We start from the raw sequence: 16,350 nt of genomic DNA on the forward strand, positions 1-16,350 counted from the left end.
AAAGTTTTATAGAAAGGCCAAAATAACCCAATATACAGTTCTATAGAAAGGCCAAACTAACCCAATGTACAGTTCTTTAAAAACCCAATTACCGTCTTTAAAAAAGCCCAACTATACAACTGTTAATTTTACTTTTTTTTTTTTTTTTGTGTGGGGGAAAGATTAGAGCAATTAATTAACAATTAAAACTAGGGACTTTAGTACCAATTGCATGTTGGTTCAGTGGTGATTAAGTTGAACTTAGTAGGGATGACCCCGTGTTCGATCCCTGCAAAAATAATTGGGAAGCGACTGTAACTTATCCACTCAAAACTCGTCCGAATTCTGATTAACTTTAAGAGTGAACCGGGTGGTACAACAAAAAAATAAAAAATAAACCAGGGACTTAAGTCAGCTTGCTCACTGCCAAGTCTAATCTACTTGTTCCTTCTTTTCAAAACAAACAAAAAAAAGTTAATAATTAAAAGAGTATCAATGATTACATTTATAGAGAGAATTCTCGCTAGGTGTATGATTTTTCCACATTATTAAAAGCTATGGACTTGTCATATTTTTTGAACTTATTATGGTTATAATACTTACCAATTACCAACAATAAATACCCTCTGTCCCGAAATACTTGACCTGTTTTCTTTATTGGACCGTCCCTTAATACTTGACCTGTTTCTAAAAATGGAAATATTGTAACAATATTATATTATTTCTCACTCCACTCCTATTAACCCACCTACCCCCTACTCCATACAAAAAATAATTAAAAATTCAACCCCTACTCTCCCCCAACCCCACCTCTTAACCCACCTCCCACTAACTACAGTAAAATAATACCCCACTATCAACTATTACCTATTAAATTAAATAAGTCAATTCAAGTTCCTTAAACTCTGTGCCGATCAAACCGGGTCGAGTATTCCGAGACGAAGAGAGTAATACGGAGTAATTTGATACTCCGTACTAACAACTACGAAATACTCCACTATTTTATGTACGAGTTATTCGGCATTTTCAAGTGTTTAAATATGGAATTGTTTTTCTTTGAGGGAAACTGTGAAATAATTTTTTCATAGATGGAATAAATTGGAGTAAAATACTCCATAACAAATAAAATTTTGAGTTTCATAAATTATTTCAATTTTATGATCGTTGCAAAATACCAATTCTGCAAAATAGGGAGTGAATTACTCTCTCCGTCCCGGAATACTTGACCTGTTTTCCTTATCGGGCCGTCCCTTAATATTTGACCTGTTTCTAAAAATGGAAATATTCTAACAATATTATATTATATCTCACTTCACCCCTATTAACCCACTTACCCCCTACTCCATACAAAAAATTATTAAAAATTCAACCCCTACTCCCCCCCAACCCCACCCCTTTACACATTTCCCACTAACTACATTAAAATAATACCCCACTATCAACTACTACCTATTAAATTAAATAAGTCAATTCAAGTCCCTTAAACTCTGTGCCGGTCAAACCGGGTCGAGTATTCCGGGACGGAGGGAGTATAATTTACTACTCCGTACATAAGTCTATTTTGTATCCGGGTTGGCCAGGTGGCCAGGTATGTAAGGCATACCAAGTGAGTATCTTTTGCTCATTTTTTAGTTCTGCTGATTTTAAAATTTCAAAGAAGCATAAATACATGTATAAATCCATATTATTAAAGTAGAGTGGTGAGGACTAAGGCTCTGTTCTATTGGACTTATTTTGACTGAACTTATATTATTTGAAATTATCTGAACTTAGGCTGCGTTCTATTCACTTGATTTTCACTTATTTTTCCTGAACTTAACTTATCTGAACTTATCTGGACTTATTAGAACTTATCAAAACTTATTTTAGTTATAAATTGTACTTGGTCAACCCTTATTTTTCCTGAACTTATCTTATCTAAACTTATCTGAACTTAACTGAACTTATTAGAACTTATCTGAACTTATTTTTCCTGAAATAAGTGGAAATAAGGTGAACAGAACATGGCCTTAACTGAACTTATCTGAACTTAACTGAACTTATCTTATCTGAAATCAGTCAAAATAAGTCGAACAGAACAGGGCTTAAGAGACCTCCAAAGCCCCAATTCTCAAACCACAACTACTCCACGACATCATCCTTAATTTCCTTAAATTAAGTTGAACCAAATATGAAACTACCAAAGCATGAAATTAAAATATCAACAAGAGAGAAAAAATTACTAACAAAAAAGAAAAATATTAAAAACTATAGTCAATTTAAATAATAATAAAATGAATAAAGAAGGAAACTAAAATAAATGCTCTTTTATTTTTATTAGCTTTTTAATTTTTTAGATATTCCGTGTAGGTATGTCAGTGGGGTGGGTTTCGTGGGAGATCCGCCCCGCATCCGCCCCAAGTAGGCGGGGATGGAGGTAGATTTGGTGGGTGGTGGACAGGGGATAGGTATAAAAGTCGTATCCGCCATGGGTGACGGGGCGGGTGTGGATTTATGTTGAATCCGCCCCATCCCTGCCGCCCCGCTTTATACCCGCCATGGGTGATGGGCGAGTGTGGATTTATTTGTTTGTAGGTGATAATATGAATTTAGGTGATACTTTTAAGTTTTTTTATTTGAATTTTTTTTTTTATGGCGGATACTTTTTCCCGATTATATATGTTACTTTTAGTATATGTTATTTTTCTAAAGTTAATTTTTCATTACTCCGTATATATGACAAATGTTTGCTAAATAAGAAAAATTAGGCTGGTATTGGCGCGGGTATGGGGCGGGGGTGAGAAGGGGATGGATATCCATGCGGGTGGTGGGGCGGTGATGGATTTTAGTTTGTACCCGTTGGGGCGGGGATGAGGATGAATTTTGTACCCGCCATGGGTGATGGGACGGGGATGAAAAGTTTGGTGTCCCTCCATCCGCATCCGCCCCATTAACATCCCTAATTCCGTGCATTAGCACGGGTACAACCTAGTATGCTTAATTTTACGTTGTTAAATTACACTTAACTTTACGAATCGGGGTTCGATTATTGGTTGGGACCACACAAAAAAAAAAAACAAAAAAAAAGGCAATCCAAATATGTAGTAATTTCTTGTAAATTATCAAATACGTAGTAATTTCTTGTAGAACAAATTATCAAATACGTAGTAATTTCTTCTAAAACAAATACTCCCTCCGTCCCGGAATACTTGACCTGTTTTCCTTATTGGGTCGTCCCTTAATACTTGGCCTGTTTCTAAAAATGGAAATATTCTAACAATATTATATTATTTCTCACTCCACCCCTATTAACCCACCTACCCCCTACTCCATACAAAAAATAATTAAAAATTCAACTCCAATCCCACCTCTTAATCCACCTCCCACTAACTACATTAAAATAATACCTCACTATCAACTATTACCTATTAAATTAAATAAGTCAATTCAAGTCCCTTAAACTCTGTGCCGGTCAAACCGGGTCGAGTATTCCGGGACGGAGGGAGTAATTTGTTGGGTTATAATGTTATATCTACATGACCTGACTAACTAATTCCTATCTAAATCCAATTGTCACTCATCTTCTCTTTCTTATGGTGTTAAATGCATCTTTCAATTGGAACTTCTGTCAACGGGCTAAGTCTAGGTTCTTTTTCATCACCATTTTCACAATAACCTATTGTAAATTTGTAATAGATTCTTTCGTATAACCCAATCATAATATGTGCCAGGACTACACAACCGGAACTTCTATTGTTTGTAAAAATGTCCAAATAAGTTATAAGATTTAGCTAGGTCCATTTATTATTAAGTGACGAGTAAAATAAATTGAATTAAATTATTTTTTTTGGTGCAAAAGAGGGGAAGGCGGCCGACAATAATGAAAGCGAAAATGATAAAGGTCGCAACATGCGACCTTTAAGCCGTGTCACAGTAGTGACATGGCACGCCTATGTGTCACAAATATATTTGGAAACTAAAATATTTAGATTATCTAACCTATTATATATGTTATAAAACAGGTAGGAAAATCTTATATTCTAATTTACAGATTGAATAATGTAATTTTTTATTTCAGAAAATAATTCTAGGACATTAGAAAAAAAAATACTTTTTATTATTAAATAAAAAATACATTTACTAATTTATACTTAGAAATAAACACTATATTACTGTAGAAAATAAAAGATTAGAAAAGGTATTTCATCTTTACTCCGTATTAGTTTATTGGGTTTGCTTGCGTTCAAGTTTATGAAGGGGCGGATTGTAGGGATTGTAGGGATTGGGTTCCGCCCCTTCGTCTTTCCCGTTTACCCTGTTGCGTTGATCAAGCCTATGGAATTGCTTGCGTTCAAGTTTATGACTCAATTCCAAATTAAATAATATTTTAATCTAATGTATAATTATGAAGTTGTATTAAATTATAAATTAGTGTATTTTTAAATTAATTGATGTATTTTCGTAACTACACAAAAAATATTATTAGATTATAATTTTTATTTTTTTTATTTGTAATTTATAAGATAAAAGGAAATATATATTTACTATAAATATAATAAATATTTATTTACTTATTTGTATCGACTACCTTATTCATAGAAATATATATTTACTATAAATATAATAAATATTTGTTTACTTATTTGTATCGACTGCCTTATTCATATATGTTCATAGTAAAAATATTGAATTGATAGTAAAAAAAAAAAATTGATGACGTGTAGCCTACGTGGTGCCTTTATGTACCAATAAAACGTCGACACGTAAGATTGCGACAATATTTTGTTGTCGCAACTTGCGACCTATATCATCGTCCTAATGAAAGAACTAAATTACAAAACTGGGTGTCGTGTAGGGGTATGCAAAAATGGATCCGGGCCAGAAAAAAGGACCGGACCGGAACGGACCGACCAGATCGAACTGGACCGGACCGAAGGCAATCGGTCCGGTCTTCGGGTCGAGAAATATCAATTTCTGGTCTTCGGTCCGCTCCGGTCCTGTCCAAAACCCGAATTTGGACCGGACCGATTTTTTCTTAATAAAAATATGATATAAACTATTTAAAAATTTAATTCCCCAATCTGACAAAAACTAGTGAATTCGGCGATTACATTCGACGATTAAGAATAGAGATAAATACTTGGTAGTTGGCAAATACAATAAGTCGCTCAGATCAATCATGAGACTCAACCACTAAATGTTGAGAGCGTAATGCACTATAGTTTGAATAAACAAGAACTGAAGAAATAATACAACCAGCAATGAAAACCAATCCTGCAAAGATGTCATAACGAACACACGGATTGATTGAACAACTCTGGAGTCTATTGCCGATAGTGAAGGAGACAACCCATGACCCAAAAGTTGCAATATATGTCACCGTGGTTATAAACTGCAAAATGTATACAATAAACTAAACTTGTAAGTAAACATTATCCAGGACCTGATCGACTACAGCCGGCCCGTTGACTCGACCCAAAAAAGTACGAATTTGAGAAGCCTAAAATATATTATTTTAGACCAAAATCCGAGTTCGACCCGGATAAACCCGTTTCAGCCCGTACCAAAATTTTGAATTTGGGCATGATTTTTTGTGTTACGATCAGGCCTAAAGTAATTGTAGGCCGGGCCGGCCCGTAGCCCGACCCGACACGAAAAAGTCCGGCCCGACACGGGTACGAAGTCGTGGGCCGTGGGCCTTAATTTTTTGGAAAAAGCACGACAAGGCACGACACGACTCGACCCGGTATGACAAAGCACACTAAATTTAGTAAAGTTAGCTTTAGGCACGACGAACTGGCCCGACCCGGCACGACACGAAAGCCCGTAGGCTTGGGCCCTTTTTTAACTTTTCAGCCCGACGTGGACCTGACGTGGACACGGCCCGATTAGGTCCAAGGCCCATGGGCTCTACCCGATCCGGCCTGGCCACGGCCATCTTTAGTCAGGCCTGATCCGAATTTTGATAAAATGGGGACATTGGGACAAAAAGAATAGTGATGAGGAGTTTACCAAATCAATAGCGACAAACCACCCGGCAACTCGTCGCCCACAATTGGTACGGTTGGTCCAAATGTAACACACGTCAAAGGCCGCCATCCCACAGCTCCACACGGACTGGAGAACAGTAACCGATAACAGAAAACTAGAGAAAGGAACAACATAAAAAAAAAAAAATTAAGTAATACAAAAACTTGAAACTCGCGATTTCTTTATAAAAGTAAAGATGTTTGTGGTCTGGGTCGGGCCGGGGTTTTGGGCCGGGCCCAATACAGCAATAACGGTGATTAATTAAAGGGGAATAATTAATTAATGATGAAAAGTGAAATAAAAAAGGGCAGTCCGAAGGGGTGAGCAAGCCAACAACAGCAATATCGGTGATCAATATCTGAAGAAGGCGTAATACAAGGCTCACAGTAGAACCCGGCGTGCCTTTGAACAATTTGCATTAGATAACGGACATGTTCGGGACCTTGAACATTCATAGATTGGATGTCCATTCTACGAAACATAAATTTATTTAATGAAGTTTTTTTTTTTTTGGTGCGAATGAGCCACAAGGGCAATATAAATTACAAATGGGGGCGGGGGGATTCGAACCTGAGACCTATTGTACACAGGCCCTCAGTCTTAACCACTAGGCCAAGACATCATTGGTTAATTTATTTAATTATTAGTACACCACATGAATGATTTTAATAAATATAGTTTGCAATTCTAATAAATAACTTAGTGACCTTCATTTAAATCTAATACCAAAATACCCTCTTCTTTATCTTCCCTTCCCTTCCCTTCCCTTCCCCATGGCAGCCTTACCTCCATGGTTAAAACATCCACCGTTTATTTCATGGTTAAAGGAATTTGGATTCTTTGCCAAAAAAAGGCCCTCCATGGTTAAAACATCCACTGTTATGATTTATCAATTACTCCGTGTATAAACTCAAATTTTCTCTCAAAAAAACATAACAAAATGTAAACTCAATTCACTTAACAAAACTGGGACAAAACTGAGAGAAATTAATAATGAAAACGAATTGAAACAAGAAAAAACAAAGAGGAATTACCTGGGAAAAAACGGGTTTTCAGAAATTTGATCTGTTTTTTTTCCAAGCTCAGAAAACAGAGAGAGTAAAGAAAACTTGGTTAGAATTTTTTGGAGTGTGGGGGTGTAAGAAAGCACTATTTCTTAAATGGACTTGGTCCACACTAAATTTATTGTGGACCATGCCTTAAAATAAAGTCAACAATTTATTCCTAATTTATTTTGGCATTTTATTAAGATTATTATGGGAAAAAAATATCAAATTAGTGTCGTTGATACATGTTATGCTTGAATAATATGATTTTAAGTCACAATTAGCTTTTAAAAACATAGGGTTACTATGCTTTAAAAAATGGTTACTATGTCTAAGAATTTTGGTGTTTAATTTATTATAGTTACTATATGAACAATACAGGTCACTATGAGAGTAAAAAAGGTGTCACAAAAAATTATTAATTTTGGGTCCACACTAATGTTATTGTGGACCAGGTCCACGCAAGAATAATCCGAAAGAAAATTGAAAAATTTATAGAAACAAAAATGGAAATAAAGAATAAATTAAAGAACACATACCTAGTTATGGAAATTCTTAACAGAGTCATCTTCCTCCTCCATTAGCAAAAACTGTAAAAGCTAAAAAAAGCATTTTGAACCTCACAAAACTGCTACTGTGTTTGCAAGTTTTAGTAACTAGAGCTTCACTCCCAAACAGCTGATTTCCAAAATTTTAGCAGAAAAGATTGTTCATCAAAGAAAATAAAACAGGGGATGCAATATAAATTATTTCTTCGATCTCACCGTCCGTACTCATCTAACCCGTTGTTAGAGAAGAACTATATGTGTCCGTACTGTTTTCGTGCTCGTGTCGGGCCTGGCATTTTTCGGGTCGGGTTGGTTGTTCCTCGGGCCCACACCCATCTTTAGTCTAGACTCTAGACCTTTGTAAAAGATAGAGAGACAATTATACTAGAGCCGCTCGACATGGGCCTTGCCCGACCCGAAAATTACCGAATTTGGGGCAGAAAATTTCGGGCCCGACCCAGTCTTTTTTAAAATTTTGCGAGTTTTAGGCAACATAAAACAATAATTTAGTTATAAATTTGGCCCGCTCTGAAAATGGCCCAAAAATCACACTATTTTTGTCCAAAATAGCGGGTTTGGGCACAAAAATTTGGCCCGAAATGTGTCCTAGCCCGACACAATAGGCAATTTTTTACCGACCCGATCCCCTTTTTGATCAGGTCTAAATTATACCACTAATTCTTCTATGTCGTTAAAACATAGGGAAAGGAAAATGTGTGATATAAAACGACAATTATAAGTATAGAGTAATAATCGGATGTGAAATATCTGTCTTTGAATTAACTTATTTTAAAGTTTTTGTCAATTGATTACAGAGTGAATGAAATAATAAAAGTGTTAGATGCCATATTTGCGATTCTTACTTGCTTCTTCCCTTATACAGGATGGGGTTGATAGCTTTGACCAAATTTATACTCCCTTTGTCTCTTAATACTCGTACCGTTTTGATTTTTTGCACTATTTATATAATTCACTTTGACCCTATTTTATTTATAATATATGAAAATAAATGTTAATATATAATATATTGTTGTATTCATCTTAATATATATTTTTAAAATATTAATATTTTTATAAATTTTTATAATATGTAGTTAAAGATATTGGTGATCAAAGTTGTGCATTGACAAACGTGTCCAGTCAAAACGGTGAGAATATTAAGGGAACGTTTTGAGAGTATTAAGGGACAGAGGGAGTAATCGTCATCGTAAGCATGGCCATGCTATATGTTCTTGTTATTATTATACTTTGTAGCCAATTAGCCATTTAAGTATAATCATTAAAGCTATAACAATTAATGATTCTACTTTGATTTGACCTTTAAACCAATCACATCTTAACACCTTTCTTTTCTTTTAAGGGAACATCTCTATTTGTTTAAAGTATCATCTAACTATTTTTGTTGTTACTTAATTAGTGAGTAGTCAGAGTAACCTTTATGTTCCTATCTAATTTATTTAGACTCATTGATATATGAATCCAGACAGAAAATGGCCCTAAAATAGTGGGTTTTGGGATGAGAAAACGGCTGAAATTTTTTCTTCGTAATTTATAAGTACCTGTACATAGGGTTTTTCATCGGTCCGAATCCGAACCAGACCAAAGATCAAAATTTGATAATTCAAGATCCGAAGTTTGGACCGATTTTGTTTGGACCGGATCCGGACCAGACCGGAAAAATCGGTCCAAAACCTGGACATGACCGGTTTGGACCGGTTGTAGACCTATTTCTATATACTTTCGGTAAAAAAGAAAAATAAAAAAACAATTATTTAAGGCCTTTTTTGGAAGCTAAAATTAAATATATCATAATGTAGTAATATTTACAACATATTAAAGGAGAGAATTAAATTTTTAAGTAGTTTATGTCAGCTATAATAATTAGAACAACTTAGTTGGATAATACGTACTTACGAACTGAACAGTTTGTCGCGCCGTGGCCGAACCACTGCTCTAAAAGACAATTTTGCGCTACCTTCGATGCAGTAGATCACTTGCGGTTTCCCTCCAGGATTAACACGACACCAATGTTTGTGTGCACTCACAAGCCTCTGTTGGAGATTAGAATACTTAGCTTGCCCAGAAGAACAGAATAGTGTTTGAGAGTTTGAGAGAGAGAATACTGAGAATTGTTTATGTAACCGTGTTTATGGAAAAACGGAAGGGATCAATTTATAGGAGAAATTATAACAACCATAAAACGGCTAGTAATGGGAAAACGGGAAGAAGTGGGTGGTTACCACGATTTACTGGTTGTTTAGTGGGGCAGTTATAACATCATTAGTGGATGAATTAATTATGACAGTTGGAATTAATCAAAACAACTTTTTACCAAAAAGAATAACCCGACCCACAAAACTCACCCCACGTTCGCTAATCGCATTTGCCAAGTACCAAGGATCATGGCCCATCGGTCCGACACGCGCGCGTGTAGTATGTCCACCCATACAGATATGTATGGGGAAATACATATCAGAACAAAAGACAAAATAGGAAAAAAGGACAAAAAAGTAATTAAATGGTACTTTTCTAAACACAAATGGTACTTTTTTTTACATGAATGGTACTTTCTTTTTTATCTTTTAGCTATTTATCTTTTATTTGATGTGTGTGTTTCCACACATACCAGATATGCGAAAAAACGAACCCCTCACCCGCTGGGTCGTTGTTACTTGTTAGAGATGAATAATTGGCGTCCGTACTGTTTTGGATCTCATTGTCCGTACTCCTCTGACCAAAATTGAAGCTAGTTGAACGAATTATTGCTCTAGCCTCTATCCAATTATTGCATCATATTCGTAACTATAACTTTAATTTCAACTTTAAACAATTCCAACAAAAAGTAAATACCGTAACATGGCTAATTTACTACGGAGTAATTAATTACTCATTCCGTCTCTTAATACGGATACCAATTTGACCGGTGCGGAGTTTAACACTTGAATTGAATGCACCCAAACTGGGAGTACCCATCAAACTACTATCAACTAACACCCATTAAATTATTTAATACTTTTCTGTTTTCTTTAAAAAAATGCACCACGTTATCACTTTGACACTATACATATTGTTACGAAGCATATATACTCGGGGCCGGCCCGAAGGATATAAAGGCCCTATGCTAATATTAAAAAATAGGCCCGTATAGTAATAACATACAATGGCACCAAGTACTGTATTTTCTATATTCATCGTTGCCTCTTTCTTGATCATGACAAATTAAGTTACATACATACGTACGCAAGTGTATCCCTTAAATAAATACAGAGGGAGTAATAGTAATACAAATATCATGTTATTTATACAAATAAAATAATCTACTCCTATCTATTTAAATAAAATACATTTTTTTTCAACTACTTCTATGCTTATTCTTCAAACATCGAAGGAAAGTATTGTACGACTTCATTGTGTAAATTGTCATTTTCGTGCCCTCGTTATTTTGTTGTTCGAAAAACAGCAGATAAACATCCAATTGAATTGAATGAAAACAGAGTTGTTAAGAGTGAACATACCAGAAACACTAATTGGCATAGTTCTATACGCTTTGTAATGCATTTATTTATAACGTAGAAATTAATTACTCGTTTAGACTTGAGAATATGGAGTAGTTGTAACTTGTAACAGCTCGGACCCGCCCTGACCCTCCCAATAACCAGGCTTAGTTGGGACTTGGTCACTTGGAGTCTTTATTAATTGTCAATTCTTTCTAAACAATAGAAAACGACTAAAGGTTGTCAATGAAGACAACAAGTACGCTGCGTTCATATCATTGTGTCAATATTATGAATTACGTCCACTTGCACGCATGCATTGCGTGCGAAAGTAAACAGAAAAACTTTGAAGTAAATGGCATAAAAAAAAGTGAAAAAAGGTCAAGGAAGTCGGTAAAAATTATCGGTGCTAGGTGGTTAATACGGAGTATTTTTTACCAAGAGATCCTACAAGACATATATGCTGCATTTTACAAACATACCTGTACATAATTTGGGATGAACACTGTTGTAGCTCTGAAATTAAAGACTCAGACAGCTTCTCCATCAGTACTAGTTGCATGAACCTGTTTCCTAACCAGAGTTGTAGGTAACTGCATTATTACAGGAAGAAAACACTCAGAATTAAGATTGTGAAAGAACAGAGCTTGAAAAGCATTAAATCTATCAATTCAAAGACTTCAAACTCAGACCCGAAAAAGGATGAGAAAGTTCTCACAAAGTTCAGTTCTCAAATATGTCAATACAACGGCCTCACTAAATATAATGTCTTACACAAGTAATTTACCTTTCATAAGATAAACAACAGAAAAATCATGAGATTATTCTAACCCCAGATTACCAAGATCCATATGATATCTCCTTTCACATTAAAGGCCTAGCTGGTAGAGAGGCAAACAAGCTTTCTGTCACACAAAAAATCCAACAAAAACGTGATAGAAACTAAAATGGAAACTTAAAGTTAGAGAAGATTTAAAGTAATTGTCTAAATATGAACTGAAAGAATTGATCTAGATGGACTCGAACCACCAACCTCCCAAATGTTTTGGGTGCTCTTCCTTTTCAGAGCTTATAGATCATGGTTTACCTCGCGCTATATAAAAATAGTAATTAATGTTGATTGGCACCAACTTCTGGAGCAGATCCATATTAACATTTAATAACTTACCCCTATAACCAGAAAATTTACTTAGCATTTCTTACCCAACAAGCATTACATGCCCATTGTTAGCAAGTTAAAAGCCCTAAACCTCTCCTACCATTCTTAACCTAAAATGCACGGAGCTAAAAACTACATGACCTTAGGGATGTAGGACACACATTGAGACCATAATCCATCTTGGAAGTTAAGCTCCTGCCATCATCTTTTTATCTCAGGAAACAAAGCAAAAATGCAACAAGAAAAACAAAGGAAAAAAAGAAAATTAATATATAAGCATTATGTTACTGAATAATAAGATTCTGAGATTCAAAACAGTACGGAAATCATCACAACAACCAATAGAAACATAGAACTGCATAAATTAAAACAATAAATCACGGAATTTTAATGGTAGGTGAACGTTCAAATGTTCAATCACTTCATAGAACGCCAATACTTCCTGTCATAACATTAACACAACACCTGGACATACTTCACCAACTTCTGCACCACCCTGGAAGTGGATGGATAAACAAGGTGTATGTCCACCCGTGAAGCGTCTCAGAATAAAGGACAATCGGGGGTAAAGAATGCAGTCACCCCAAAGAATGCTGTTACACATGAGCTGCTTGATTTCGTCATTTGGCAAACTTTCCCAGGTCATAAACAACAGATTCTGTAAATTTGTACAGACGAGATCCCCGGATCAACAACCTAGTCCAAGAGTAACTACATGACCTTAGGATGGTAGATCATTGCAACTCTCAAATAAACATCAAACAGATCTTCAAAAGTCTAACTAATAGAAACTTAGTGTAAAAATCCTGTATAACTCTAAAAAAGAACAGAGTACAAACTGAATGGTACAATTTCTATTACAACTATCTAAAAACAAACACAACACCCCTGTTACTGAGGCAGGAGAGGTTGATAATTGATAAAACATGCAAAAAACTCAAATGCGAACAAAATATGTTCTGAAGAAATTTGTTCTCTTAGATAATATACTGATTCATTCAAAGCTGAGCACCAAGAAGAACAGGGAAGCTGTTTACACTGGTTTGAGAACCTTGCATTGTGCAATACCGGCTATATACTAGGTGGAGCTTACTCAATCAGATTGCTTACACAGTAACCAGCTTTTATCATTAATGTTCTCTTCATTGAGATATATGCAATATGATATTGATTTGTGCGGACATTTCCACGTGTGAAAATGTTCATGGAGTATGTTCATTCACTGAAGTTTTACCTGATCAATGTGTATGAACAGGCTATTATAATAGAGAGATATTTTACATGCTCAACATTTGCAACAGAGTTTGATTTCTAAACAAGCAGCATCCTCGAAAAACAAAAGAATATTGTAGAAGGGTTTGCCCTAGATAGATTCAAAGATAAACACTGCTGCAATTTCTAAATAAATTTTTGGCAGCTCAAAGGGATGCAACGAGGATAATCAGAACACGAAGATAAAATTGCAATTTAAATTGTGCTGAGTATTAAAAGAGAGTAGGTAGGAGGAGCTTAATTGAAGTACCTTGGTAAATCTGATCCCCAGCCAGCTTCATTGTCAACTATTTGCAAGTTGATTTGCTTGATATTAGCACTAGTAACGATTGAAGCACTTAGGCTCTGTTTGATAGGGCGTAAAACATTTTACATGAAAACAGTTTTCCTCTATTTTCCATTTTACATCGTTTGGTTTGCAAAGGAGTGTAAAACTATTTATCTCTATGGTACACTATTCTCACTACTTGCTTCATTTTCAGTAGGAAACCTAATTGTGGAAATGTGTTTTCCATTGTAAATTGTTTTCCATGAAAATCAAAATGTTTTACGCCAAACCAAACGGAGCCTGAAGGGTGCAGGGTACGGGAAATGAACCAAGGGAACAAAAAAAACCACACACGGACCAGGGTTGAGAGAGCCGGGCAAAAACCCCCGTACCATCTCCCAACAAAACCAACAAAAGAGAACTTTTTATTAACTTTGATGACCTGCCATGCAAGCGCACCCGTCATGGCAAAGGTCGACTGACAACTACCGATTTCTCTTCCAGAAATTACAAAAGAGAAAACACATACTGCTACATATTTTAAAACGTTCATATGAACCCACCAGATACTTGGTAGAGTTGATCCACAATAATCATCCAACATCTTCAAAAATTACCCAAACAGCTTACTGATCCACAATAATCATCCAACCATCATTCAGGACCAGACTACTCATCCACACGAATTCGAAATTCCTGGTTTAAATCATCAGACAAAAAGATTCAACAATGAGCAAGCAATTGAGTCGATTGCATTATATTCAATCAAAACTGGAAGCCTTCCATTGTCCTGCTCAATTCTTTTATTAATACGCCCAACCAGTCATGAATCATACCTCCTTTTTTTATCACATGATTATGATTTATGATGTAAACAATTTTGAAATTACTTTTCTGATAAATATACACGACCAAACATATATCAGTACAGAGAAACAAACAGCTCCTAGTAAAAACTAAATTTAATAATCATCATTCATCGATCATAAGACTAAACAAAATATGCACATAACCCAATTTTGATTAAACGACAGAATTAGCAAGAACAGGAATAAAAGAATCGGTCTCAAAAATTTTCAAATCAAACAGTCAAAGATCTAACGAACAATTTGCAATAAATTCTTCTGTTTCTCCATCAGACAATCAAATTCCCGATAAAATTCTTGGATTATTCAATAATCAGACCTAATCCACAAATAAATAAATAAATAAATATGAGTCGTTATTTTTGTTTCTCAATCAGACAATCAGAGATCCTCAACATTCAGCAATCAAATCTTTAGAATTGAATAGAATTGATAACAATCATCAAAAGGAAAACCATATAAATCAAATAAAACCAAATCAATTTTAAAAAAGGCACATGAAGTACAACTTACTCCAATCGATCGAAGTGTGAGAAATTCAAGGCTCCTCCGACAAATGCTCCACCAATTCTGGGAAAAAAATCAAAATCAAACAATAGAAACATGTAAATCTCAAGAAAACAAAGATAAGCGGAGGAATTAAAATAAACAAGAATCCGATTCGACGTTTACACCTCCAAAATCAATCAAAAACTGCAGAATCAAATCTCCCAACAAAGACGTTCATCGCATCCGACCAAAAAAAGACGTTCATCGCAAACCGATGAAGAATCAATTCAATAAATTTTCGAAGATCTAATCAAAATTAGAAAAGAAATTTGACGAACGAAGGGATGATCTGATCGAGAAGAAGTCATGGTTAGAGGAAGGAAAAGGGAGGGGAGGTTGTTGGTCAATGAATGAAAGTTTGAATGAGAGAAAGTTTTTATATAGTGGACCAAGAAAAGTATTAACGGCTGAGATTACACGGACGGTTGATGATCGGACGGATGTGCGTGTAGTTAGTTGCGTAAAGGATTAGGTATCTTAAGTCTGGCGGAAAAAAGGATCAAAAAATAGAGGGGAACCAGGTTGGCGGTTGGAAGATCATAGGAAACTTGAAAGGCCACGTCATTAGGGCGCGAAATAAACGGATGGATGGTAAGTTAGTACTTAATCTCTCGGATTATACAAATATTTAAGAAAGACGGTCTAACGGTTATACCACTTTTGTACACTAGAACAACTAATTAATAAACCACTGAAATCAATTAGTTATGTTTGAAATTCAACTAGTTAAGCAACAAAACCAATTAGTTATGTAACCGAACTAATTAGTTAAGCACTAAACCAATTAGTTAAACAATGAAACTGATTAGTTAAGAGCAATGACATCAATTAGTTAAGATTTTATGAGTTTTAGTTAATAATAAGTTTGTTCAAAAATAATAACTATTCGACTCATACATTTAACTATTTATCTTAATACCTTAACTATTTTGTTATTCAATTAGTTATGATTTTGTTATTCAATTAGTTATGTTTTACACTAGTTTAGTTAGTACCAAAAAAAATGGTCTAACCGTTAGACGGTCTTACACAAAAGTTTTTTATTAGATTTTTTTAAAGTATATTATTATAATAATTATATGTATAGATCAATAATTAATACATATTAATTGATAAATAACATCTAATATATTATTTGACCACCTATCACACACATATTG

At 35.0% G+C, this 16,350-nt stretch overlaps 1 protein-coding gene and 1 long non-coding RNA gene across 6 annotated transcripts; both read right to left on the reverse strand.

Moving 5' to 3' along the window:
* Window positions 1-5,016: 5,016 nt before the first annotated feature.
* Window positions 5,017-10,057, reverse strand: LOC130464119 (CASP-like protein 5A2). 5 transcript variants are annotated; one of them, XR_008924431.1, is made up of 5 exons: window positions 9,493-10,057; window positions 7,574-7,633; window positions 7,023-7,053; window positions 5,971-6,103; window positions 5,017-5,350 (listed from the first exon to the last, which is right to left on the reverse strand). XR_008924431.1 is itself a non-coding variant. In XM_056833528.1 (4 exons), exons 2-4 carry the CDS (start codon window positions 7,600-7,602, stop codon window positions 5,132-5,134), a joined length of 381 nt encoding a protein of 126 aa, XP_056689506.1. In that variant the 5' UTR covers window positions 7,603-7,633; window positions 9,493-10,000; the 3' UTR covers window positions 5,017-5,131. The 5 variants fall into 5 exon arrangements, 2 of the variants coding, with proteins under 2 accessions (XP_056689506.1, XP_056689505.1); XR_008924430.1 differs by having other exon boundaries at window positions 7,574-10,008; XM_056833528.1 differs by lacking the exon at window positions 7,023-7,053 and having other exon boundaries at window positions 9,493-10,000.
* A 1,252-nt stretch (window positions 10,058-11,309) lies between these two features.
* LOC110801331 (uncharacterized) lies at window positions 11,310-15,559 on the reverse strand. Its single transcript, XR_008924432.1, has 4 exons — window positions 15,316-15,559; window positions 15,155-15,211; window positions 11,864-14,471; window positions 11,310-11,669 (listed from the first exon to the last, which is right to left on the reverse strand). It is a non-coding gene; the product is annotated as an uncharacterized lncRNA (long non-coding RNA).
* Between the last annotated feature and the right edge of the window lie 791 nt (window positions 15,560-16,350).

This window comes from Spinacia oleracea, chromosome 6 (assembly GCF_020520425.1).
Source record: "Spinacia oleracea cultivar Varoflay chromosome 6, BTI_SOV_V1, whole genome shotgun sequence".
Classification (NCBI taxonomy): Eukaryota; Viridiplantae; Streptophyta; class Magnoliopsida; order Caryophyllales; family Amaranthaceae; genus Spinacia; species Spinacia oleracea.

Coding starts and splice junctions, on each gene's coding strand:
- LOC130464119 (XM_056833528.1), bottom strand. CDS start 7,602: ATGACTCTGTTAAGAATTTCCATAACTAG. Junction 6,104..7,573: donor TTAAGAATTTCCATAACTAG/GTATGTGTTCTT, acceptor TCCTTTCTCTAG/TTTTCTGTTATCGGTTACTG. Junction 5,351..5,970: donor GGTTTGTCGCTATTGATTTG/GTAAACTCCTCA, acceptor TACATTTTGCAG/TTTATAACCACGGTGACATA.